The 26,396-nt window shown below is 43.1% G+C and overlaps 2 protein-coding genes across 2 annotated transcripts in view; one reads left to right on the forward strand and one right to left on the reverse strand.

Annotated features, from left to right (window-relative positions):
* Nucleotides 1-434: 434 nt before the first annotated feature.
* On the reverse strand, nt 435-2,615 carry LOC136431266 (uncharacterized). Its single transcript, XM_066422591.1, has 2 exons — nt 1,309-2,615; nt 435-941 (listed from the first exon to the last, which is right to left on the reverse strand). The coding sequence occupies exons 1-2, from the start codon at nt 2,172-2,174 to the stop codon at nt 773-775; spliced, it is 1,035 nt and encodes a 344-aa protein (XP_066278688.1). The 5' UTR covers nt 2,175-2,615; the 3' UTR covers nt 435-772.
* A 3,815-nt stretch (nt 2,616-6,430) lies between these two features.
* LOC136431267 (sperm-specific sodium:proton exchanger-like) overlaps nt 6,431-26,396 on the forward strand; it is a 32,075-nt gene continuing 12,109 nt past the window's right edge. The window contains exons 1-16 of the mRNA XM_066422593.1: nt 6,431-6,808; nt 8,606-8,838; nt 9,504-9,669; nt 11,711-11,824; nt 12,363-12,529; nt 14,019-14,113; nt 14,890-15,033; nt 16,450-16,721; nt 17,609-17,790; nt 19,989-20,129; nt 21,526-21,684; nt 22,248-22,421; nt 23,073-23,165; nt 24,117-24,305; nt 25,168-25,369; nt 26,216-26,364. Of these exons, the coding sequence (XP_066278690.1) occupies nt 6,634-6,808; nt 8,606-8,838; nt 9,504-9,669; nt 11,711-11,824; nt 12,363-12,529; nt 14,019-14,113; nt 14,890-15,033; nt 16,450-16,721; nt 17,609-17,790; nt 19,989-20,129; nt 21,526-21,684; nt 22,248-22,421; nt 23,073-23,165; nt 24,117-24,305; nt 25,168-25,369; nt 26,216-26,364 (2,655 nt within the window). The 5' untranslated portion in view covers nt 6,431-6,633. The remainder of the gene's footprint in view (nt 6,809-8,605; nt 8,839-9,503; nt 9,670-11,710; nt 11,825-12,362; nt 12,530-14,018; nt 14,114-14,889; nt 15,034-16,449; nt 16,722-17,608; nt 17,791-19,988; nt 20,130-21,525; nt 21,685-22,247; nt 22,422-23,072; nt 23,166-24,116; nt 24,306-25,167; nt 25,370-26,215; nt 26,365-26,396) is intronic.

Genomic DNA, 26,396 nt, shown 5'->3' on the forward strand with positions numbered 1-26,396 from the left:
TCACGTTTGTTGTAGAAGTGGAGAATTGAAACATATCTACGACTGTGCAAATGATGACTGTGACGATCAGACTGCGGTACTTTAAGGGGAGACAACCGCTTGTCTCGGTATGATGAATTGGCGGTGACTAGGCTGATTGTATGCACATTATACACATGTACATAAACACACGCACAGATACACACACACGCGCACACACACATAAACACACACACACACACGACATTTTGTATGTGCATAAAATTATATACATGCACATAAACACACACACACGCACACACACACATACATAATACACATTTGTACGCACGCGCACAAACCTGCACACACACAGAAACACATTCACACAAACACACACACACACACATACGCGCGCGTAAGCGCACACACACACACGCGCACATAGACACATACATGAGACACAGAAAAATCTAAAAAATGTGTTAACTTTATTTTGCTAACAACGTGGTTGAGTGTGGTGTTCTCGTACACAAGGATAAGTACGTGAGCATCGTAATTTAGTTGTGGTGAGTTAAATTCTTATCTTCATATTCTAATGGTCGTGTGTCTAGACGTCCGTCGACAAGTGACTTTTCGCAATAATCTGAATCATGAATAATGGCAGTCATCGACATCTTGATACAGTATGAAAGTGACATGTTAAGAAAAAATTCAAAATCTGCATTATTCGTTCTACTCTCAGGAACTTAAAAAGACAGGTATTGGGCTAGCAGATGGACGAGGTAGGTATCCCTCCTAAGTTCGAACTGTCCTATGTAGGTGGCAGACCGAAGTTCTTGACTCTGAACACGTGACTACCGGCGGCGTAGCTTGACAGCGCTGATCTCAGCTCCAGGTTGGCCTCTCGTGGCAGGAACAGCATGGCGAGCAACACCAGTACGAGACCTAACGACAGCACGGTGGCCGACGTCACCAGCGATCTGAGTAAGGAGGCGGAGAAAATGGTTGTACAGCAAGGTCGATTGGAGAAGTAAAATTTACAATCATTATGGTGAATACAATTTCCAATTTACGTTGTGTATATGGAACAAATTGGATTTGTGTTACCCTTGACTATATAATGGGAATATCATGCAAAACGTACAAATATGACTAAAAAGACAACAAAACACCACCCTCCTGAAAGCAGAGCCCCTATCGCTCGATTCGTTAGCTCGCTCGCGTAGGGGCCCCTTAGACGTCACAAAATCAAGATGGCGGCCACTGCACATGCCAACGGATCCAACAAAGGTTTTGCTACGCAAACCGGTAACAAAGGATGAATCAACAAAAAATGTTACAACTGACCTCTTCAGTAAGGGTCTAGCCAGTTGCAAGTAGGACCTCAATCTTTCTCCAGCTCTTTTCTGCAGTGTAGCCCAGTTAGAACCTGCGGCTGGTAAAAAGGGCAGCCTGGTTGTGCCCTGGAGTATTGGGGCGGCAACTCTTCTGCCAAACTCTATACCTTTCCTGTTCTCTGTCGTGCGAGCTGCAGGGAAGCTGAAGCCGCCAGGGGGCGATGATGTCATGTCTGGTGCTGGGACCTGCCTCTGATTCGCCGACACAAACGCTGAGAAGGGGAGAACGCGGTGACTGTCGCGAACCTTTTCTTGCACGCGGTCTTCTGGCGGCGTTAAAGACGTGCAGGGGAACAGGCCGACCATGGAATTTCTCTTGGCGACACGATTCTCGTATGGCTGCTTAGACGCTTGTGGGTCATCTTTTTTGGCAGGGATTGGAGTGGTTACGTGCTTTACCTTTCCGTCAGGCTCACTGGCACGAACACTTGTCACTGCCTTTTCGCCGGACTCCACCTGGGTGGAGTGCAGTTCTTTGACGCTAGAGGGCATGCTTTCTCCACGATCTGAAGCGCCGACAGGACTTTTAGCCCTGGCCTCCTCAGCTTTCGTACTGCGAGGTGTAAAACTGCCCGTCACGTCGCTGCGACCACTGGCGTAGGTAGACGCACTTTCGTCGGACAGCGTGCCGAGTGTGGAAGCAGTTGGGGTGCCATACTGCGCACTGGCGCCAGAGGGCGTGGCAACCGAGGAGGCGATATCAAAGCTGCGGTCATCGCTGATATCGGCGTAACAGGCGTCGGATTCCTGTGTGGACAGCCAGGCCTCGACGTCGACGAGAGATTGTCGGCGGCTGCTTTTGCTGGCGCTCTCCATACCACTCGGAGAGCTCGCCCGCTCCAGACTGGTCTCGGTCGACTCTTCCTTCCGTCCGGAACGCGGCTTGGCCCAGAACCTGTTGAGGGCGAGCTCGTAAGGGTACTTCTGCTGCCGGGACACGTCCGAGTCGGTCTCGGCGTTCCGAGCGTGGTAGTCCGAGTCCTGTAGGGTGCCGAGGGAACCGATGGACGGACCGTGCACGGGCGGGATGTAGTCCGAGTCGTCGTCCCGAATGACTTTCCATTTATCGCCCGTTTGCGGGAGAGGCAATGGGCGCACAGGGAATATCGTGGGGGGCTCTTCTTCGAAATCACTGCTCTCGTCGGTAAGATCGCAAACCTGAGGCGTTATCTTTGCCGCAACCAATGGCTGATTTGTTGGGAGACTGGATACAACGTGGCTGGCAGCCCCATGTCCTGTACTGGTCAGAACAGATCTGAAAAACCATTATACAAATTACGTTGATGAAGGTTAGACATCCAGGTAATAAGATACACCAAAAGTAGTCACTCAAGCAACTGGATAAAATTTTGAAACAGTCAGACGTTTCAGACAGCATCCGCTATCTTTCGTCAGTGACTAAGGAAAGATTTATCAGAACCAGGTTTTTAATACTAGTACCAAAACTCTCAATCTAGAATCCACAGATATCCTAGACCCCGAACGCCGTTGGTTCGAACGGGGAGCTAGAGAAGCAATATATGAGAGGATGTACAATCCCGCCCTCAACAGGAAAGGAAGTCTTTCAGGCACTTGGGATAACGCGCTAAGCCCCACCCCCGGCGAACAACATTAGCTCCTAAAACAACAGAAGCTAAATGAGTCATTAGCACACAGCCTTGTCTTGACTTACTATATTCTATTGAACGATCTAAAATTGTATTCACTTCATTAACTTATCTATCAGAGTTTTGGTATAAAACCTGGTTCTGCTAGAACTTTCCTTAGTCACTGACGAAAGCACAGACATGCTGTCTGAAACGTCTGACTGTTTCAAAATTTTATCCAGTTGCTTGAGTAACTATTTCTAAGTTGCTTGAGTAATTATACAAATTGTTTTCCATGAAACAGCGATCCCAATGAATTTTATAGTATAAGAATCCCAGTTGATTGTAACCTTGTTTTTGATGGCTATCGCTGACCTAAATAAGTGACAATATGGAAGCCAAAAACAACACTTCTTACTCTATCGCGTATCTAGTCAAGAAAGCTATATAATTTTCCTCTGCAGTTAAAGAAATAAAATCGTGATCAGCCCCTACCCAAACGTGCTCAGTGCCTGTCCCAATTTCTGTACCGAGTTGTGGAGCACTACTATTCCTTCCCGCAAGGTGGCGCCTTCCGACAACTCTAGGCCTGCGTCGGCAGCCTGAAAAAAGAAATCACCAAAACGTTGAGAAAGTTTATCAATCCCCAATTTGCCATCATTGTTTACATTATACATTAGAAATCTTTATTGACACGACAAAGGTACAACGACTTTCGTAAGGTCTTCTACAACTATACATGCAAACAACACACAATTGTATACAAAATGATTAACCTAAGTACAAGTATATGAATACTTCAACATGTCGAGTTTAACGTATCACTTACAGTAATAGTTCTAAGATCTAAACAGTCTTTAACATATTTACCTATTTGTACATAGTAATGGTTGTCTCCTTCTAGAATGTATTTGAATTTATCTCTAGACTGGAATGTGTCAAATTCTGTTGAACAAGCGGAAAGAAGGTTGAACAGCTTTGAGCGTTTATCATGATATCGTGGATAATCTAGGATAAAGTTCATCTTCAAGTTCATTTGGACAGAATGGACAAAACCTTTGGTCACGGGGAATCATGGTATCTTCCGATTTCCACATCTAATCTATGACTACATCTTCTTATCTTAGTGATTGCTCTACGAACTTTAAAATTATGTATATCCGATTGGTATTTTTCTTGCCCGTGTCTTTTATTTAACACAGAATAAATGTTAAGTTTTGAATTGTTTTGAATAGAAGTATGCCATTCTCGTATGTATATATCCTGCAAACGGATGCGTAATTGATCAGTTAAGGCATCAACTGTATGACCTACAAGGGTACAGCTTCTACTCAAATAAACATTATGATAGACATAGTGCAGTCATATCTGCTCGAGAAAACCACTCGGGGGACCAATGAAATATTTTCTGAGTAGATAGGTGGTCAGCGTTCTTAGTGCCTGTGTTAATCTGAAAAATTACCTCAAAGGCCACCAAAAAGTGGGCCATGTAGTCCTTATGTAGAGGTGGTCACTTGTACAAGTATTATTGTAAGTAGTATTACGTATTAGCGCATTCATAGCTAGCTATAGATTAACCAGTACTTGTAATGCCTGGTCACATTTCCCAACCGGGACCCGGCCGGGCTGTTTGCGGAAACAAAAGCATAAAAATGTATATCAATGAATATTCACAAGCTATGCTCTTTAATAAATGTTGGTACGTTTTGTGTTTTTGATGTCTTTTATATCATACTTTTCGTTCCCAAAGACTTCCCGGTCGGGCCCCGGATTGGAAATGTGACCTTTGGAAAATACAAGTATTATCTTAAAGACTATCAAAAAAAAAAAATGTATAAGAAAATATTTGAGAACATAGCTTGTGCTAATTCATTGATAGACACTTTAATTTTCCGTTTCCGCAAACAGCCCGGTCGGGCCCCGGTTTTGAAATGTGACCCAAGCATAACTGGTGGTGTAACGTGAACACACCAATTTTGATCAAAGACGCACGACGGCTGGTTACATTGGATTTAAATTTACGTTAAAAAGCGCTGTTCATCCACCACAAGGAACCAAAGCCCGACCTGTTCTGCCGTGCTGACCAGTCGCCGTGCGGACTGCTGTGCCCCCGTGACCTGGTCCTGCAGGTGGGAGATGGTCGAGGCGTCCCCCTGACTCAGGGTCGGCAGCAGGGCGTCCTTCAGAACCTGCAGGGCAGATGGAAGCAGTACGTTCGTTCAGACTCTTGTAGTGCCTACACTATCAAACGCTTTTCTTATTTTTCTTGTTTTATTTCCTTCTACAAATAATTTTTTTCTGTCAGCAAGAATATTATTCTGTATAAGAATCCCTGTTTTAAGCAAAAACAAGAATCCCTGTTTTAAGCACAAAGAAGAATTGCATGTAAGAATTTTTTTCTTGAACTTTCTTCAACCAAAAAAGTGTTTCTTTACCTTAAATTCATTTTGTATTTCCTCGTATCAGTTCAACTTTTAGGATTTATGATATAAGTTCAACTTATTTTCTATCGTTAATTTTATTCAGTTTTGAGTTATGTATCATTTATGATTCCTATTGTCAAGTTTCGAGGGGAGGCCGACGAAAAGCCACGTGGGCTTCCCCCCCCTGTATATTTTTTTGCCCTGTATTTCTTTGTTTTAAAATACTTGTACATATGCGAAACAATGAATAAAACAATAAACAATCTACTTGCTAGGAGCTGATATTAGTCAAGAGATTGGATTATAATGAACAAAATGGAAACCAGGACAAAAACTAAAGCAAAGACAACGTCAAAATCACATCTTTACAACAGTGTCAAGTTGACTAACAAATAGGTGCGCCGAAGGCACATTCCGTTATAAGTCCACAAATGCATAAATCAGAAAGATGAACATGCATAAGTTGCTCATACTTACCACGATATTTTGATCCAGATCTGAGAGCTGTGCCGCCAGTTCGTCCTCCTTGACCCTTCTCTTCTCTCGTTCCTGCCTCATCTGTGCATAAAGCGCCCTCTGGCGTTCTCGGAACTTCCCTACAGCCTCTTCAAACTCCATGACCAGCCCTGTTAGCTGCCGTTTCAGACCTATCAATACTTCGTCGATAAGGGTCCCTTGGTCCAAAGACTGTGCTTCTTCCTTTGCGGTAGTGACAGGTGTAGTTTGTACGGAACTGTCCTCAGGATCTTGACAGTTTACCGCGAAGTCCCGTCTTCGTATCCTTTCAATCTGAATCCGCAGGAGAGCAGACAGTGGCGTCCACTCTTGGCCAGAAAAAAGCAGGTTGTCCTCGTACCGATTCGACTCGTCAAAGTCGTCGCAATTCGCCATTTACGCCACCAAACATGGCCATTTCATTGGCAGGGGACTCAGCGCGACGACTTCATACACACACCAGTACCATCGGCTTTGTTTACGTTGTGTAGTTTTTGTTTTCATTGACAACCGAGAACCACGCGTTCTAAGAGTGCGGGAACAATCGAACGTCGAACGTCACGTCCGGTATGACGTCACAGGGCGTTTTTGGAACATCGAATCAACTGCGCTGTTCCATGGAACAGCTGTTCTCTCCACGTTCAAACCGGGATTTTGCTCTCTCCAAAATGTCTGTCATTGTTGTTGCTTTACCCATCTGTTGGTAAAGCAAAATGCGTATTATCATCCCATGGTAGGACGTTGGGTAGTTGACCAAGCAGATAAATAACCATGGAAATCCCGTCGTTTGAAGCGCTGGGTGCCGGGAACGTCACAAATGGCACCAACATCACATCGTCTGGCGGCGGCCACGGCCACATGGATGAAGATGACATACATGGACACAGTGGTCATCATGAGCAGCCATACGTCATCTTATTTCTCTTCGCTTCTTTCGCATTAGGAGGTAAGTTTAGAGTAGAGTAGAGTAGAGTAGAGCAGAGCAGAGCAGAGCAGAGCAGAGCAGAGCAGAGCAGAGCAGAGCAGAGCAGAGTAGAGTCTTCGGTCACGTAGGATGTACATCCAGTAGAGTAGAGTAGAGTAGAGTAGAGTCGAGTAGAGTCTTCAGTCACGTAGGATGTACATCCAGTTTAGACCGCTCCTTTTCCAACCCTTCTTTAGCCGACTGACACTGTGGGTTTGAGTGGGTGGTCCAGTGCTCTGAAGTTGTATTTTACAGGATCGCTTTCCATATTAAAGGCGGTCAAACCTGGCTTTGAAAGCGTTCACTGAAGGGGCGTTGACAACCTCTTCTGGCAATCCGTTCCATCAGGGAATAACCTTGTTACTGAAGAATAGCTGTCTTTTGCTTGTCTTGGTAGCATTTCTTAGAACTGTGTCCTGTTCTAGTCTAGAGGCTACTAAGTAAACGTTTCTGCTTGAAATGATGGTTCGCTAGCTCGTTTGCGTTGATTATGAATTTAGACATGACAAGGAAACGAACATGATTGGGGAGACCTAAATTTGGGTTTGAACAGTGGTTTATTATATAACTGTCAGGCCACAACAAGTAAATTCTATGGATGACATCAGCGCACGCATTGATTTTCGCCTGATTTTGAAATAAAAAAAAAAGTTTTTTTTACCCTTTGGCAATGGTCAATATACCGAAAACGGGGCATTGTGTTTCAAATGTCTTTTGCACATGTAGGAATGGTGATTTCGAAGTGAGCAGAGCCAACATTATTTAGTCACAGTCAGTCTGCCGCATGACTCAGGAGACTCCCGTGCCCAGTGTACGGGAAACTTAGTCTCTACGTTCTTGATGTGCTATACAAACCCGGATCTAAATGAATAATGATTTTAATGTTGACATCAGTGTTAGTCACTGTTTTATTGAATACTTGTTGGTTGTAATACCATGGTTTATCGCTTCAATTCTTTTTACATGCTTATGATATTTAAGTTTGAAAATGTGGATATCTTGTTTTTTTTGCCCGGCTTGTTTTTATTTCGCCCGCGCGCACTAAATGTGGAGTCAGCGAAGGATGTCATCCATAAAATTTACTTGCTGTGGCCATATATTGAAAACAAGCTCTCATTTCATGCCGCGCATATACTGTAGATAGATGAGAATTAATGGATATGATCACATGTAAATCCAGTAAACCCTGGCCAAAGGCAAACACAGACATGTTCAATCTACTTATGTCATGCCCCGACACCATATCTATGTAGTTAGGCCAATACATAATTATGTAGCGCTTTACGAAAGAGAGAATGTATTGTAACCGACCGAAACGTTTAACGTATACGTATATTACATAAATTCAACTACAGTCTAGAAGGAGACAACCCTTACCGTGTGCAAATAGGTAAATATATCAGAGAATGTTTAGATCTTAGAACTAGTAGTGTTAGTGATAGTTTAAACTCGACATGTTGAAGTATTCATATACTTGTTATACTTGTACTAAGGTGAATTATTTTGTATCCCACTGTTGTTGTTTGCATGTTTAGTTGTAGAAGACCTCACGGAAGTCGCTGTACTTTTGTTGTGTCAATAAAGATTTCTCCTTATCATGTATATCATTACGCCATTTACGTTCATATCCTTGTGCTCCTAGTTTTCAGAATAGAATAGAATAGAATAGAATAGTTTAGTACCCATTGTATTGATTGTATTGTCATTCTTACCATACATTGTGCCATGTACAATTGTCGAGCAATAAAATTCATTCATTCCTTCATTCTTCCCCGTCAGCGCTTGTCCGTACCCTGTTGAAGATCGTGCCCGGAGACTTGCCGTACACGGTGGTACTCTTGGTGCTGGGGATCCTACTCGGTCTGCTGTCCTCCCGTTTCCCCAGCTTCGCACACTACACCGCCATCGTCCACATGAACCCGCACATGATCTTCCACGTCTTTCTACCCGTGCTCATCTTTGAGTCTGCCTTCGCCATGGACACGCACATGTTCTGGAAGTCAATATATCAGGTCTGTTTCTTGGTTCGTGTCTTGAAATAGCAATAGACTTCTTGTAGCCCAAAGACGCTACAATGTCCAGACTTTGCATAATGTACAAACTAACTAACACACACTTTTAGACGTAACGACTGATAAGTATCTAATGCCAGCTCAGAAGAGGACTAGAAATAGTCATGCTTTTTAGTACCAGAGTTATCAGCCAAGGATTGATGTGTTCAACATTTCGTACTTTCCGAGAACTATAGTAGAATGGAACTCGTTGTCATCAAGTAATGTAGGAGCATCGTCACTAAATAGCTTAAAGAACGGTTGCAGACAGATATGCGAAGACTAGGTGTAACAGACCGTTCGGTGTAATATAACCAGCTGCTGCCGCGCTGCGTGCCTGCGAAGCTGGTGTGTTACGCCTAATGGTGGTTATACAGGCTATATAGATACAGACAGACGCATAGGTAGGAATTACGAAGGGCTATAATGTGCCGTTATGAAAACTGCGCCTTATGGAAACACCTGGTTACGTGTACCAGTACCTCTTGAATGATAGCGGGGAAATATTTACAAAAAGACGAATTTTCTTCTACAACCAGAAAATTATATTATGTACAAGTGACAGAATTGAAATGATAAGTTAAGTATGAAAACATAAAATATTCTATTTGTAACCTCGCTCCCAGATCCTGATCATGGCCCTGCCTGGTTTACTGTTAGCCTCGTTCCTGACTGGAATCCTGTCCATGTACACGTTTGACTACGGCTGGAACTGGTACGTGGGGATGATGTTCGGGTCTATCTGCAGCGCCACGGACCCTGTAGCTGTGGTGGCGCTGTTGAAGGAGCTAGGTAGGTACAACTATCTAGTCTGTTACAGCTATGGTTATACTGTTAACGGTATTAGGTAGGTACAACTCTACCTCTTGTTGTAGCTGTAGTCACACTGTTGAAGGAGCTAGGTAGGTACAGCTCTACCTCTTGTTGTAGCTGTAGTCGCACTGTTGAAGGAGCTAGGTAGGTACAGCTCTACCACTTGTTGTAGCTGTAGTCACACTGTTGAAGGAGCTAGGTAGGTACAGCTCTACCTCTTGTTGTAGCTGTAGTCACACTGTTGAAGGAGCTAGGTAGGTACAGCTCTACCTCTTGTTGTAGCTGTAGTCGCACTGTTGAAGGAGCTAGGTAGGTACAGCTCTACCTCTTGTTGTAGCTGTAGTCGCACTGTTGAAGGAGCTAGGTAGGTACAGCTCTACCACTTGTTGTAGCTGTAGTCGCACTGTTGAAGGAGCTAGGTAGGTACAGCTCTACCTCTTGTTGTAGCTGTAGTCACACTGTTGAAGGAGCTAGGTAGGTACAGCTCTACCACTTGTTGTAGCTGTAGTCACACTGTTGAAGGAGCTAGGTAGGTACAGCTCTACCTCTTGTTGTAGCTGTAGTCGCACTGTTGAAGGAGCTAGGTAGGTACAGCTCTACCACTTGTTGTAGCTGTAGTCGCACTGTTGAAGGAGCTAGGTAGGTACAGCTCTACCACTTGTTGTAGCTGTAGTCACACTGTTGAAGGAGCTAGGTAGGTACAGCTCTACCTCTTGTTGTAGCTGTAGTCACACTGTTGAAGGAGCTAGGCAGGTACAGCTCTACCTCTTGTTGTAGCTGTAGTCGCACTGTGTTAAGGAACTGGGTAGCTATAGCTATCTAGATTGTTGTAGCTTTGGTTACACTTGTCCTTACATCTTGATTGGGTGCATTTCTTATGTTGTTCACGTATGTTGTTATATTTCCTTGTTGTCATTTGCTTTGTTATCATTTATCGAATTGTTTCCTTGCTTATTTAGTTGGTAACTTTTCTGTGTTCAGTTAGGTATTTGTTTAGTAGGTAATAATTTAGTTAATATCTTTTATTATTATTAGTTATTGATTTGTCAGTTGCCATGATGTTAAGTTGTTAATTACTCTTTTGTTTCTACAATTTAATTCATTATTGTAAAACATCTTGTTTAAGAAAAATGGGGAAGGAATCTCATAGATCAGGTTAATCTCTACTTTCCCCAGCAACATGTATTTTTATTAGTTATATGTATGTATCATTTTCTTTTTATCTGTGCGAAAAATAGAATAACACATAACCCTGTTGAAGGAACTAGGTAGCACTGCACGAAATGGCCTCATATCCCGGCGTATACGTACAGGGATTCCTCTGGAAATATTCCATATCCCGGTGCGGATTTAGCGTATCCGTTAATTATATCGGATACGCTAAATCCGCACCGGGATATGGAATATTTCCGGAGGAATCCCTGTACGTATACGCCGGGATACCAGGCCATTTCGTGCAGTGTAGGCACAGCTCTCCCCTTTGTTGTATGTAGATGCAGTGGGAATATTCATTTCCAATTTATTTTTATTTTGCTGTTTCACCTAACATGATATTGAATATTTTCACAAAAATCTTGCCCTGGGACAGTCTATAGAAATTCTATCCAATTATTCATCTATTACTACTAATAGTCGTGTCCGCGTGCATGTTGTAGAGGTTTGCACACTCTGCCTCTCACCACATCTGGTTTAAATTCCGTGGAGCCAGCGGCCCGAGTTCGCGCCCGTGCCTGGACACGACTGGAAAAGATGCGCATCGCCCTTTCGGATGGGGACGTAAAGCCGGCGGCCCCGTGTATCAGGGAGCTTTAGGGCGCCAATCCTCTGCACGTAAAAGAACCCAACACACTTATCGAAAAGAGTAGGGGTGACCCGGTGTGCTTGGTTGGTCAAAAACACGCGAGCCGTTACATAAGCGAAGCCGCATTGCACTACTAGCTAACGAAAAAGCGCCATGCTTCGTCCTCAGTCTGAGGTTCGACCGTTTTTTTTAAATTTTTACTACCTGCCAATATTGCAGGCGCTTCCAAGCAGCTGGGTACCCTCATAGAGGGCGAGTCTCTGCTGAACGACGGCTGTGGAATCGTCATCTTCACCATGTTTCTCAACCTAGCAGTAGGAGTGCAGTGGGCAGGTTAGTACCGTACTCTTTACTGATATGAACACAATAGCTCTAACGTCTGCCCAAAATGGGGGAAACGCAGCAACGTTTGTTAAATTTGTATGCTCGAAGCACGTGTTCCTTCATTCCAAACTTTTTAGCTAAGCTTTAGGAGCGAGCTTTATAGTATACGTTACTCCCGTTTTACAAGAATTCCCAGAATTTCGCAGGAATTTCAGCAATCCGTCCGGCGAACTCTGGGGACGCCCGTCTGTCACTCTGTCATCCCGGCACGCAGGTCGATAACAGATTACCTACTTAGGTAGTGTCCGATTTCGTACTGGTGGGAGTGTGTCAGGGAGTTCCCCGGGCACAGAATCTAGTATTCTAGCTTTGAAAAGGGGTTTTAACCTACCCCAGTTGATCTATTTTCACAAGAACGTGCTGAACACCATGCCTCCCACCCCCCTAAAAAACTCTGTGGACACCAAAACTTGCGGAGATCCAAGCATATATAGAAATGCGTTTTTTTTAATGGAAAGCTTGAAATTGTTTCCTTTCTTTCCTCCAGCTGAGGACTTCATCATCTTCATTATCAAAGTCATGATCGGTGGACCAGCCTTTGGTTTCTTCATGTCCAAGTTGACGTCCTTCTGGTTGGCTAACATCTTCAACGACGCGCTGACAGAAATCACCATCACCCTGGCGTCAACGTACATCACGTTCTACGTCGCAGAGGTGGGTTGTAATAGAATCAGGGCTCGAAATTCATTTTTGTCCTCGAACAAAAAAACTGTAACAACATTGATTCCACCTCCGAATCCGGTTTTCGAATTTTCGACGGCGGCGCAGCCGGCGCGCTCGAAATGCATTCCAAATATTCTATGGAAGCCCGTGTGATACAAATTAGAACCCCGTGTGATACGGAAAACCCAACCAAAAAAAGTAGGTGCACAGAAAGAATTTTGGGTGCACCACATAGAATAAAGCTGAATGTCAGCAAAACATATTTAAGTTTAACGCTCTTATTAGAATTTCAATCTGTAACTCTGTAGCTAACTTCATAATATTAAAGAAGTTATGCATCAAACAAAGTATACAAAGGTTATATTACTTTTTAGATACTTGAATTTCAAGAATGTTTTGTATACCAGTGAACAAAAGTACCTCTACGTATACCCTATAGCCTACAAAAATATCTAGGTGCACTGGTGCACCCACAGCTAAAAATTGGGTGCACAGCTCCAATGTAGGGTGCACACAGGTGCACTACACATGCACCCAGTATTTCGAGCCCTGTTAGATAGACTCACAATAAGCCAATTCTTGCTTGGTGCGTATTTTTCCCAATCTAGCCAGCTTTGCATAATCGCCCTCATCAAACATTATGTGTCACGATGTGAATTCAATAGGAATGGATTTTAGTCATTTATGATGACATCATCAAAGTTAAATTAACTTTTGCCGCTAGATAAACATGATAGTTCTTTCCAATGTAATGTTGAGGCGTTGCTGCGTAACAACTGTCCATGAAAGTTAGAGTCGGAATTTTAATAGCGAACACAAAGACAGCTGCACATGCTAACGTAACGAACTTGCAGAGGGCCTCGACCTATTATATGCAAAATCTTTCCTGTGTGCCTGCCTTTTTATTTAGTACATGTTCCAACGTCATGATGACAGGTTAATTTTTGCGTTAGAAACAAACAGGGGACCGGAAAATACTATCGGTAGCCTACCGCGGACCAAATGTCTGGAACAGCCTACGGCCAGACACATACGGCTCCGAATCTGACTTCCTTTAAGAGACTCTTGAAGTAACGGAAATGAACAAAACGAACGGACAAGGACCATGAACCAGCTTTCGCCCTACTATATTCTGTATGTTGTAGCAATTGTTGTACCATAGACATGTATACGTAATGATATATGTTGATAGAGTTATTAGGACTCAAATGACTGTATCCCTGCTATATTGTATCTGACCCATACCTCTTCTCTCATGACCTCAATAAAAAGCGGCCTGTGTGTCGATTTGGGCTTATCATGAATTAACAAAGGTTCAAACAAACAAACAAACAAACAAAAACTAGTAATGCACCTATCATCATCATCGGTCGGCTGCGGTGCAGGTGACTGTAAGTTTCAATACCGAAGCTATGTCATGAAAGTCAACAGGATATGTCTTACAACCGTGTTTCACCTGCATGTGTGTTTACCTGTGCAGGTGTTAGGTGTGTCAGGTGTACTAGCTGTGGTTATCCTGGGGCTGACTATGGAGAGGACCAGCATCAGTCCGGAGGTGGAGTCTTTTCTACACAGGTAATCTCTCGACTGACGTAATGCCACATTGACGTCGGCGTGGCGTAACGGTTAGAGCGTTGAACTCGGAATCAATAGGTCCCGAGTTCCATTCTCTCCATGCCCCGACGTTGTGCCCTTGGGAAAGGCACTTTACACTACCTTCCCTGGCGGTGGAGTGACACTCACCTCTCAAACTGGCGCCAAGAAACACACTGCGGATTTGGTTGCCGATGTGCCAATATCTAGCACATTTGCCACTGAGAACCGTTTTTTTTTTTTTTTTCAATCTCTCGATTTTCTCCCCGCAAAACGTCACATAACTTATGCTGAGGTCCCATTTCCAAAGCGGGACCCGGCAGAGTAGCTTGTGGGGACGAAAAGTATGACAAAAAAGACAACAAAAGACACAAAACGTAAACAAATTCTCCTTACCATATGTGGATTTTCTTGATTTGCATGTCTTATTTTGTGTTTTTGCAAGCAACCCGGCCGCGCCCCGGATTGGAAATAGAACTGTAGCATTAGCTATGAAAATTTAGAAGGCAACAATTTCAACGTTCTTTGGCAATGCCAGCATTTCTTTTGCTACTTGTGTACTTGAGGCTTGTGATTTTTTTTGGCGAAGCCCCATGGGCGCGGGGCTTTTTCAAAGGTTCCGACCATCGCTAGCGTAGAAAACATTAGCATGAATGTCAGCTATAGCAGATTAATATCTATTTTGAAAATTTGCGCCCTTTTGCATTCATTTCGTTGGTAGCAAAGTTGAAGCAAATAGTGTTTTTGTCCCCGGCCAGGTTTTGGGAGATGATGGCGTACCTAGCGAACACCGTCATCTTCATCCTGGTAGGGATCATGATCATGGAGAAGTCCATCCACATGATAGAGGGGAACGACTGGTTCTACATCATCACTCTGTACTTCGGCATCAACGTCATCAGGTACAGGACTACGTAGATATAGAATACAACACGGGGTATTCCGAATCACCCGAGGTACCAGCCGACCGCGGGTAGGATCGCCCTATGGCCGTATCCGACCCACGGGAGGGCTGGGACCGAGGGTGATGCGGAGTACACCGTGTTGTATTTTATTCATGTCATGCCAACTCCAGAAAAACACACATTTCAATGCAAAATGGGCCTGAAGTTGAGAGAGTTTTGTGTCCTCGAACAAAGAAATCGTAACAACATCGATCCCAACCTCCGAATCTGGCATTCGAAATTTCGACAGCGGCGCAACCGGCGCACTTGAAATGCATTCTTAATATTCTATGGAACCCCGTGTGATACAACTTAGAACCCCGGGTGGTACGGAAAATTATCACACGGTCCGGAACACCCGTATCGAACGTATTCGCGGCCCAGGTTTGACATGATATACTATACATTCCCGGCTTGATTACTCCTGTTCTGTTTTGAATGACATGAAGTCGCCAACAAATTGCTTACGTCACAGGAGACACACGCCATATCCATCTACATTCCAAACCTTTCTAATAGAGTAAGTTAAATGAACGTTGTAGCTTTCATCTGCCTGTCGTCTGTCTTCTCTGTCACGGCCATTGGAAGAATAGCTTAATTGGTTCGAGATCACTTTCTCTTTTACCTACGAACGCATCGAACGAATCATATAGTTTAACCTCTCATAGATATATGATACCATGGCTGGTTTATTTATTCGGCTTTACAGATTAACCACAAATCTGTAAGGAGCCGGCAACAGAAATCTGGTTTCTCTACAGGGCCGGCTCCTCAAGTTTGTTGTTGTTCCAGCTGTGACTAGTTATAAAGCAAAATTTGTAGTGAATAAATGAATAGCTTTCTTGGCTTCAAGACAAAAATGAAGTGCACTTTACCAGTACAGAGTTGTACAGCACAGTTGATTCTAGTGCTGCGGATCGGTACTGCGGATCGGTACTGTACAGTAAAATTTGATTAGGTACAGGTCCAAAATACCGGATCATGAAGTACCGGTACTGTACCGATACAAATTTACACCAAGTATGTTCTTATTTTGTGACTGATCTCCTGATCTCATATGCAACACCAAACGTGACCAAAGTGATACCTTGGAACAGCGTACAATGTTTTGATAGCAAGACCAAGGGAGTTTGGCAGTAGGAAACCTAGTTGTGGTCTTAAGATAAAGATACTGACAAATTAAAAACAGTTTATTTGTGTTTCTGTCATTAGTGAAGAAGTTCGGAAGAACACATGTTGCTTTTTCAAATTGTTCAGGTACAGGTACAGGTACCTGTACCTGTACCTAAACCCCTGTACCGGTACCTGATGTTACGTTTAGGTACGCAGCACTAGTTGATTGTGATGCTTGTATATTTGTTGCATCCCTGCCAGACTGTTGGTTATCATCATCCTGTCGCCAGCCACGTCGCGGGTGGGTTACGGCTTGTCGTGGCGGTACGGCGTTGTGACGGCCTGGTCGGGTCTGCGGGGCGCCGTGGGACTCGCCATGGCGCTGCTCGTCATGCAGCAGGAGCTGAAGAAGGGAAGCATCGAAGACTGGAAGATGAAGGTCGCCAACAAAATCCTCATTCACGTCGCCGGCATCGTGTTTCTAACGTTGTTCATCAACGCCACCACCATCAAGGCACTGCTGAAACTACTGGGTGAGTTCTGAACCTAAAATGCGTCTCACAAGACGTGTATTATTGGTACCCAAATGTACAGGTAACAAAAACAATAAAAGTCAGTAAACCCAAAAATTACTCAAGCTGCTGGACAAATTTCGCAAAACGGTCAGACGTTTCAGACAACATTTTGTTCCCTGAATATCTGTCCTTAAAGCTAGTGATCGATGATGTTGCAGTAGCGTGGTACCACAACTGTACTAACAAGCTTGATTTGACGACAAGTATAAGAATGTCATGCGGCGAAAGTTTGCGACGGCGCAGCAGGATCTCGACATGTCTTCCAAATGTCGCAAACAAATGACAATTAGAAGACTGTGTTTCGGAATGATACATATAGAATACAGCACGGGGTATTCCGTATTACCCGAGGTACCAGCCCGACCGCGGGTAGGATCGGCCGTAGGCCGGAGGGCGATCCGACCCGTGGGAGGGCTTGGACCGAGGGTGATGCGGAATACACCATGTTGTATTTCATTTATGTCATGTCCACCCGAGAAAACACACATTTCAATGCGGAATGCGCCAGAAGTTGAGAGAGTTTTGTGTCCTCGAACAAAGAAATCGTAACAACATCGATTGCAACCTCCAAATCCGGCAATCGAATTTTCGACGGCGGCGCAACCGGCGCGCTCGAAATGCATTCTTGATATTCGATGGAAGCCCGTGTGATACAACTTAGAGAACCCCATGTGATACGGAAAATTATCACAAGGTCCGTTTTCGCCGCCCAGGTATGACATAAATTTATGTATAGGTTACTTCATTTGTATCCACTTGACTGTAGGTATGTATAGATGTAGTAGACCTTACAAAAGTCGCTGTACGTACGTTGTGTCAATCAAGTTTTTGTGTGTTTTGTCCAGGCATGAGCGACATTTCGGCGCCGAAGCGCATGACCATGTACAGTGCCGTCCGGCGGGTGAAGGACGCCCAGAACCGGTCCTTCCAGATGCTGAAGGGGGACCGCTTCCTAGCCGACGCCGAGTGGAATCTGGTGGAGAAGGCTTGTGAGATTCAGGATCCTTACAAGACCAAAGACGAAGAAGTATGCCATTTCATTTCTGTTAATCTTAATCCGTAGAAACTTTTAGATAAACATGTATATGCGCAGGCATAACCTTTTTTGTATGTTAGCCGATAGAGCTCATAAAGTGCACGGCAAAGTAATGACGATTTCAACAAAAACTCGGTGGCCTACCGCCTATGCATAGGCCAGCCAATTGCTGAGGTAACTTTTAGCTAAGAATGGATGGGATCCGAAGATCTATTAACTTTGTTCAAATCATGAAAAAAAACCACATTGTGCATTGCGACTAAGTTGAAGCCAAAACTTTTTGCATCATCATAACGATGCTATACAATTCATAACATATAATAAGTGCTACCGAAAGCTTTAGAAAATCGGAGAAACGTTTATATTTTCCATAAGCTAAGAGATACGTGTTGTAACACCTGTTGGCCTGTCAAAGAAATGAAGCAAATCTTGATGAAACCACCGGTTGGACAAATAGTCATTTATGATCAGTATTTGTCAACAGAATACTCATGGTGTCAATAGAAGTGGCTACATATCGTGACTCCTCAAAGCACAGGCACGGACCACCCTCCTGAAAGCAGAGCCCCTATCGCTCGATTCGTTAGCTCGCTCGCGTAGGGGCCCTGCTCTTCAGCCCCGGTAGACACGGTTCTGGCGACGTTGCTGACAGTTGCTCATGGATAATTAATGAGCTATCCTTATTTGGCACAATTTGGCGGTTAATTTGTTCTGAACCTAAAGTAACGATGTGAGACGTAACCTGATTGGTTGATAGTTTCCCAGCGTCCTTTGCGCTTTTGCTCTAGATGAGGTTTAGCAAACCCTCTGATTGGCTGAAGCTGTTTTGGTGGCGACGTCGCCAGAACCGTGTCTACCGGGGCTAAAGAGCAGGGCCCCCACGCGAGCGAGCTAACGAATCGAGCGATAGGGGCTCTGCTTTCAGGAGGGTGACACGGACCCATTGGAAACTTTTCTGGATAGGTGACATCAAGATTTGTTACAAATCAAGACAGAAAAATACGAGGCGACAAATGTTGATGTCATCTTTGCCAGAAGAGTCAACAGTGGGTTTGTGTCTATGTTTCAGGAGATACGGGAACCACTTCCTACAAAATGTGCGGCTGCCATTGACACTTGCCTGTGGCACCTACAGTACCTAGCTGCGCTGTGCTTTGCTAGAATAAGGCATTGTAAGGTACTATACAGTAGTCTTCTAGCCTAGTAGTCTTCAGCAATCTAGCTGCCTACTAGACTGCCCATTTGTGATTGCACGTCCTTTTTACTTTACTGTATGTATAGAATCATCACATTTGGCTATCATCAAAATGCCAATAGTATTTAATCATTGGTCACAAATTATTAATAATCTTTTGCTGTTGTCTATGATTCCATTTGAAACAACTGTATGTTGTTTTATTTCGTTCCAGTTCGTTCCATTTCGTTCCATTTCGCACTTTCTGGGGATTGCTATTAAAGTATTCAAAGTGAGTGGTGCAATCACATTTAGTCACAGTTAATTACGCGGATTTCAGTGTACGTAATTCATTCAATAAACGCTTGCGAGTAAAGGAAACTCGCCAGGGCATGTCTAAAGTATGTATATAGATGCCAACAGGGTAACATCCGTCTTGTTGCGCCGGTGGGGCAGTCATTGAGTACATTGCTAGTTTCACCATACTTCATGAAGATTTATACTACCATAAATGGCTTTTCTTAGTTTTCTTGTTTCTTCTTATACACAGACAAACTTTCCTAAAAGGAGAAGATTTTCTGTTTTGAAGAAATACATTTTTTTCACGAGTTAAGAATTTTTTTCTTAAGTAATTTTGTATTGAAGTAAGATTATTCAAGAAAGGGGAGAGAAAAATTATAATATTTTCTTAAACATAACAAGAAAAATAATATTGACGTCAATGAAAAAAAAAAATTAGACTTGAAATTCCTGAGGTTAAAAATGTTGAGAAATATTTCTTAACTTAAGAGAATTAAGAAAATGTTCCTTGTTGTGAGAATTTCCATGAAAAGAATCAGAGTAGTTCTTCAATTTTTTTCTTTCTTATTCATTCTTGAAATTCTTAATAAAAAAAATTTGTCCACGAGTTAGCAAAAACGAGAAATGCTAAAAAAGCAAGAAAAATTATTTTTGGTAGCGTACACACTTGCATGTACACACAGACTGATGCCTGATGTCTCTATAACTATAACAGGTAAACGCGGAGGAGTTTGTACCGTTTCAAAGAATGAGCCAGTGTCATGACTGTAAGTCCATGGTCCCAAACGAGCCTTCACCAAGGGAGTACCAAGACATGGCCGAGGAGGCGAGACTTCGCACACTCAAGGCACAGAAGGTAACAAGACTTCTGTTGGTCGTCTTTATGCCTTACGTCTTCGCAGTTTCATACATATTGATGAGTCTATTGGCAGCTGCAAAGGATGTTTTGGCGACGCCTCAGGCGCGAGCGTAATGGTATAGTATTGTGTGCAGTTTGCAAGAATTCTAGAAATTGCATAGGAATTTGTCCACAGGCATTTGTAGTCTCGAGCCTAATGGTATAGTATTGTGTGCAGTTTGTAAGGATTCTAGAAATTGCATAGGAATGTGTCCACAGGCATTCGTAATCTCTGATATGTTTGGATGTTAGCCCAAATGGAATGGTGGAATGTGGGTCATCCATGCCCCTTCTGGTATTCCATTGGTATGTATGTACTACACTAGGCATGCTGTCAAAGTAGGTCATCCAAGCAGCTGGGGTCAAAGTCCAAAGCAGGAGGTTATATTACAATCCTTTGGGGCAAAATCCACGGAAGGAACTTACATTCTAACCTGTTGTTAGTGTTGGAAATTCCTGACTGACAGACAAACACACTCACACAAACCACAACAGAACAATACATGCTACCATAGACATCTTCTTTGGATATTCAGTATGAACAACACCAATTTACAGTGACATAGACATATTATATAAATACATCACCCACAACAACAACCGTCGCCAAGGCAATGTCTTTTTTTCATTGCCAATCTTGTTGTACCTTGATCCATAGACTATTCCGATTTAAAAAGAGACAGGTATGTTGGCGAATTAATGAATGAAGACCTTTATTGTACATTTGTGCCCCGAGGGGCTAGATACATGTGGTCTAACATGAACCTAACTAACATGGAAGTGACATATACAGTGAAATATATACAGTACATAGTTTAAACATACATAGTAGACGAAAGTGATAAGCTAAGCTAATCCAGTAGAGTCAATTTCTTCTCGCTTCTTTGTACATGTGTAGATTTATGAACAGATCGTGTTTCTTATACAAGGGTTGTCTAGACGCAACAAAAATATGAATTTTTCTGTTGCGTTTAGATATTCTAAGTATGGGAATTTTTCATTGATACATTTGAAAATAACATTTCTTTCTTTATCGTAAAGTCTACAATCTAAAATGAAGTGCCGCTCATCTTCTATTTGATTTAACTTACAATATATGTTTTAGAAGCGTGCGGTTGTGCCTTCCTGTTTTGATAATGATACATAGAGAAAAAAAAATCATAATCAAAAGATCACAATCATGATCACAATCCTCGATCTACTGTAGGTGTTTTAAGGACAATGATCTGTTTGTTTTTAAATTGTAATGAGATACGCAATTCAGCCCAAAAGGCTGCGATGCATTTTAATTGAATAAACCATTCATCATCATCATCATCATCTTCATTCCTCGATGATCTTTCTTTAACCTCAGGTGAGCTACTGGAAGCAGTTTGAGCACGGCATGCTGAACCGGGAGGCGGTCCGCGTGCTGGTGCAAGCCACGGAGTCAGCGGCGGACTCTGTGGGCGAGTTTGTGGACATCGAAGAAATAAAGAAGCACTGGAAAATCAAGGGTCTGCTCCCAAAGCTAGTGAGTCTACTTTTGTGTTGTCTATTGGTGCAAACACCATCCGGTGTATGCGACTACATTAACTAGCTGGTAGGTTGACTCCAGGCACCCTCTTTAAATCAGGACCCCTATCGCTCCACGTTAGCTCGCTCGCGTAGGGGCCCTGATCTTCAGCGCCGGTAGACATGGTTCTGGCGACGTTACTGACAGTTGCTCATGAATAATTGATGAGCTATCCTTATTTGGCGGTTAATTTGTTCTGAACCTAAAGTAACAATGTGAGACGTAACCTGATTGGTTGATAGCTTCCCAACGTCCTCTGCGCTTTTGCTTCAGATGGGGTTTAGCAAACCCTCTGATTGGCTGAAGCTGTTTTGGTGGTGACGTCGCCAGAACCATGTCTATCGGCGCTGAAGATCAGGGCCCCTACGCGAGCGAGCTAACGTGGAGCGATAGGGTCCTGATTTAATGAGGGTGACTCCAGGCTGCCCTGAATATATGCTGACAGGCTCGTAAAGGTTATGATCATGTAAACAAGTTGGCATGTATCAGCCTTACTTATCTTTTGGGGCCATCTTCTACAGAGAAATAAGCTAGAAGAATTGGTGACGGACAAGCAGAAGGACAAACTCCCTATGCCGGAGCACAAGGTTCTGCGAACTGTCTTCATCATCGTCGTTCATCCTGCGTTTGAATGGAGCATCAACGTCCTCATTATCCTCAACCTCATCCCAATCATCATTGAGTTCGCCATAGAGGTATCTGTCAATCATCATTGACTTCACGATAGAGGTATCTGGCAATGTCTAGTGCTAATGATGCATCAATATTACAGTCTCATCCTGGGTATCATCCTAAAAAAATAAAGGATTTGTTTTGCAAATAAGCATTGATGATGTTAAACCTTCTCCCTGGTGTCTAACGCTAACTAATAGAGATTTGGTAGCCAAATTGCTACTTAAATGTGCTAAATGTTAAAGAATAAAGAAAATTGAATGGGAATGCTCGGCGAGATATTGTGCTTGCTGTTCTTGAATCTAACTTATGACGCATAAAACGTGTGAGGCTTCACTCACTGTTACAAGCAGTGGTATCATAAAGTTCCACAATCAATATGGAGTGCATGGAATCGAAACCTCCTTGAAAAATTGAAGTAACATAGTTATATGTTCTGTCGTCATAATTAATAATGATGATGATGACAACAATGATGTCATATATCTAATATATATACATGTACATGTATATAATCTAATATATGTACATGTACATGTATATAAATAGAGAGACTATTGGTATCATTGAGTTATAATATTAAAGAGAAAGATTAGTTCGGTTTAGTTTGGTTGCATTAGTCTGCAAACGTATGTCTTCAATTTGTTTTTAAGAAATGACGCAATTTTCCACAGGAATCACATCCGCAATTTCTAGAGTACCAGTTCTACTTGAGAATTACCAACTACGTCTTCTTCGTGATCTACATCTTGGAAGCTATCTTCAAGGTACGTCACGCTTCAGTCTTTTTGATAAAATGAACTCGGTTTACAACAAAAAAACGCCACCCCTTAATGTTTTACACAATGACAGAAAACCAGATCACTGTTGCCTAGTGTGTCCTATGGTGAAAATAGTGGTAGAAGATTTTTTCTCAGTTGTCAGGTACAGGTAGACTAGGCTATTTTGCAACTGTAAATGATGTGAGAGTCTAATTTTCTTCCACCCCCATTACGTTAGGCGTTTCTGACTGTAGACCTACGAAGTTTGCGGTAAACTGTTGCCTGGCATTTCATTATCAAAGTTAAGGGAGCACACCCCAGTTTATTTGGGGTTTCAATTGGAGGCTGCACACCCTCTAGTCTAGGTACTGGCTCTTCCAGGGAATTATTCCGAAGTAAATCAACTGTGTATGGGGTAAAAGCCTATCCCTTCCGCTACAAGACCAACTGAGTTTTGTTTCTTCAACCTCCCTAATTTTGGTAAATCAGAAGAAAAGAAAAAAAATTTTCACGTCAAAAATGATGGGCAAATTTTGGCATTTTCGCGTAGGATGCAACTCGTAGAAAAACATTTGATGTGAAAACGACTGATGTTGTCAGAAAGAGAAAACCCTAGCGTATAATCGAGCCAATTATGAAGAAAATTCTAGTACTTGAATTTCTTTAATCATCCACGGCGTGAGGCATATCAACATCACCCACAGAACGCAACAAAGGTCAATCTTGGGCCAAAGGACATTTCACTATTGAACGCGGATGGATATCCGGAAATACGGCTCGGACCGAAACGAAATTTTCACCCAAAACACACCAATTCATACGTTTTTCACCCATGCTAGTATCTAATATCAGTTCAAAGCTAATTATGAGAAATGTGAACTCAAACCCAGCCCCTCGAAACCCTTTCGGACGAACTGGGGTGTGCACCGTTAACGTTCCGTCAAACTTGTCCTGCAGATCGTGGCCTTGCGGAAGCACTACTTCTTCACTCACTGGAACCAGTTCGACCTGTTCATCATCGCGGTGTCAATCATCGACATTGTCCTGGACAATATCTTCGGGAACGTCGACTTCAACCCCGCCATCTTCCGAATCGCCAAGATCTTCCGTCTCCTCAGGGCTATGAGGATGCTCAGGCTATCCAAAGTAGGCCTATATCTAATAGTGGTTTATTGGTCAGAAATTACCCGTGCAATGGCAGCACTGCAGGGTTTACAATCAGATAATACAGAACAGATACATATTTGCTCCACACTTGCACTTTGTGGAACTGTCGCAAGGGTCTGGGCGGCTGCCATTCGGCACCAGCAAATGACCTCAATACGACCTTCCCCAACTGAAGTCATACTCTACTGCTTCCAGTGACATGTTTTCCTAGATAAACGTTTTGTACACTGCTTAGAACTTGAATGTTACACCACTCGAACAGAAACAGTTCCCATCAAATTAGCTGTCTCATGACAAAGTCTCCATGATTGAAAACCTATTCCATAACCTCAGTTAAAATGTTGAAAAAAAAAACACCCATATTAAAATGCAAATATTATATTTGACGGAAATGTAGCCATTCTTTCCTTGGCTGAACCGCTAATTACTATTATCTCATTGGTTGACTTTAAAATTGTTATGGACTGTCAGGATCTGTCTATCACTTATAGCGTAAGAACTTGTATTTCTCATTGGTCGAGCTTGAATAGTATGGACTGTCAGGATCGGTCTATTACGTATGCCTACTGCCTACTTACGTGCACGGGCCAGAAACTGGCCCTTTGCTTTCCAGGTGGCCTGTCCCTTGCCCTAGCTTCTGCTTCCCGAATGTTTAATCCAGTGTCCTTTACGATCTGGTCTTTCCATCTCTTAGGTGGTCTTCCCCGGGGTCTGGGGGTAGCGAACTCCTGTTTTTAGGCTTTGTAGGCTAATATTTGTGGGGGTCTTGCAATAATATTCTATTACGTATAGCGTAGGAATTTTATATGATGTTCAAGAATACTGTCATCTTTACTCATAGGCAGCGATTCCACGCATGATCAACATCATCGATAATCAAATCAACAAGAAGCTGAGCTTCGGGTATGACGTAGGGAAGGGGTTCGTGGTTGGTGAGGAGGAGGTGATGAAGCTGATACCGACCATCATCGACAACAAGGCCATCGCACGTGACCTGCGACAGAAGTCAGACATCAGCCGAAGAGCGGTCATTCGCGAACTAGGTTAGTCTAGCAATATTGAATGAATGAATGAATGAATGAATGAAGACCTTTATTGCACATTTCTGCCACACTTGGCTAAGTACAGGTCACAACAAAACAAAATAACAAGTACAGTTAACGGATGCAAAAAGAATATGACTGTCTTTAGATAAATTCTACTTCTCCTCGCTTTTCGGTTATAGTAGATATAAAGGAACAGACTTGTTTTTCAATGGTAGGTTTATCTATAGTCGCATTAGGAATATGAATTTTTGTACAGCACTTATATGTGATATTAGGGAGAAAGCAGTAGCAATATGGTTTAGAGTGATCCATGCTGTTTGAATTGGTCTCACTACTTGAATATGCAATCTAACTTCTATTGGAGCAAGGCGAAAGAAATATTTTCTATTCAGTTTAATCTAATTTTGATGTTTCTTAAAGACAGGCAATTGAGAACTTTCTTCAGTGATCGAAAATCAGTGCTTTCCATATAGAATAGATTGCCTACCTGCCTACATACGTGAACAGGCCGGAAACTGGCCCCATCCCTTGCCTTCCAGATGGATCCTCCAAGAAATCCTGTCCCTTGCCATAGCCTCTGCTTCCCGAATGTTTAACCCAGTGTCCTTCACGACCTGGTCTTCCCATCTCTTAGGTGGTCTTCCCCGGGGTCTGGGGGTAGCGAACTCCTGGCTGTAGGCTTTGTAGACTAACGTTTGTGGGGGTCTTCTTATGACGTGTCCAAACCACTTCAGGTTGAACAGATTGAACAAAAAATGTAATATTTCATTACTCAATGCCTAGCCTTCACAATCGTACCAAGGTAAATAAACTATGTCAGACGTATAATGTCTGCTCCACCAGGTCTGCTGCAGCGGGACCACCCTGGCATTGCCGTGTCGGTGAAGACCCGCCAGTCCATGCGCGCCGTGCTGAACCACTCCCGCGACACCATCCGGGAGATGCAGGGCGGCGGGCTTCTGGACGAGACGGAGGCCAAAAAACTGGAGATGGTAGGTCGACTACTTTGTTTCTTCTCCCCCTC

Source organism: Branchiostoma lanceolatum, chromosome 3 (genome assembly GCF_035083965.1).
Source record: "Branchiostoma lanceolatum isolate klBraLanc5 chromosome 3, klBraLanc5.hap2, whole genome shotgun sequence".
In the NCBI taxonomy this organism is placed as follows: Eukaryota; Metazoa; Chordata; class Leptocardii; order Amphioxiformes; family Branchiostomatidae; genus Branchiostoma; species Branchiostoma lanceolatum.

Excerpts from the sequence above, each read along its gene's own strand:
- LOC136431266 (XM_066422591.1), bottom strand. The coding sequence starts at position 2,174 with ATGGAGAGCGCCAGCAAAAGCAGCCGCCGACAATCTCTCGTCGACGTC. Across the intron at positions 942-1,308 it reads GCTAGACCCTTACTGAAGAG|ATCGCTGGTGACGTCGGCCA; the intron begins GTCAGTTGTAAC and ends CTCCTTACTCAG.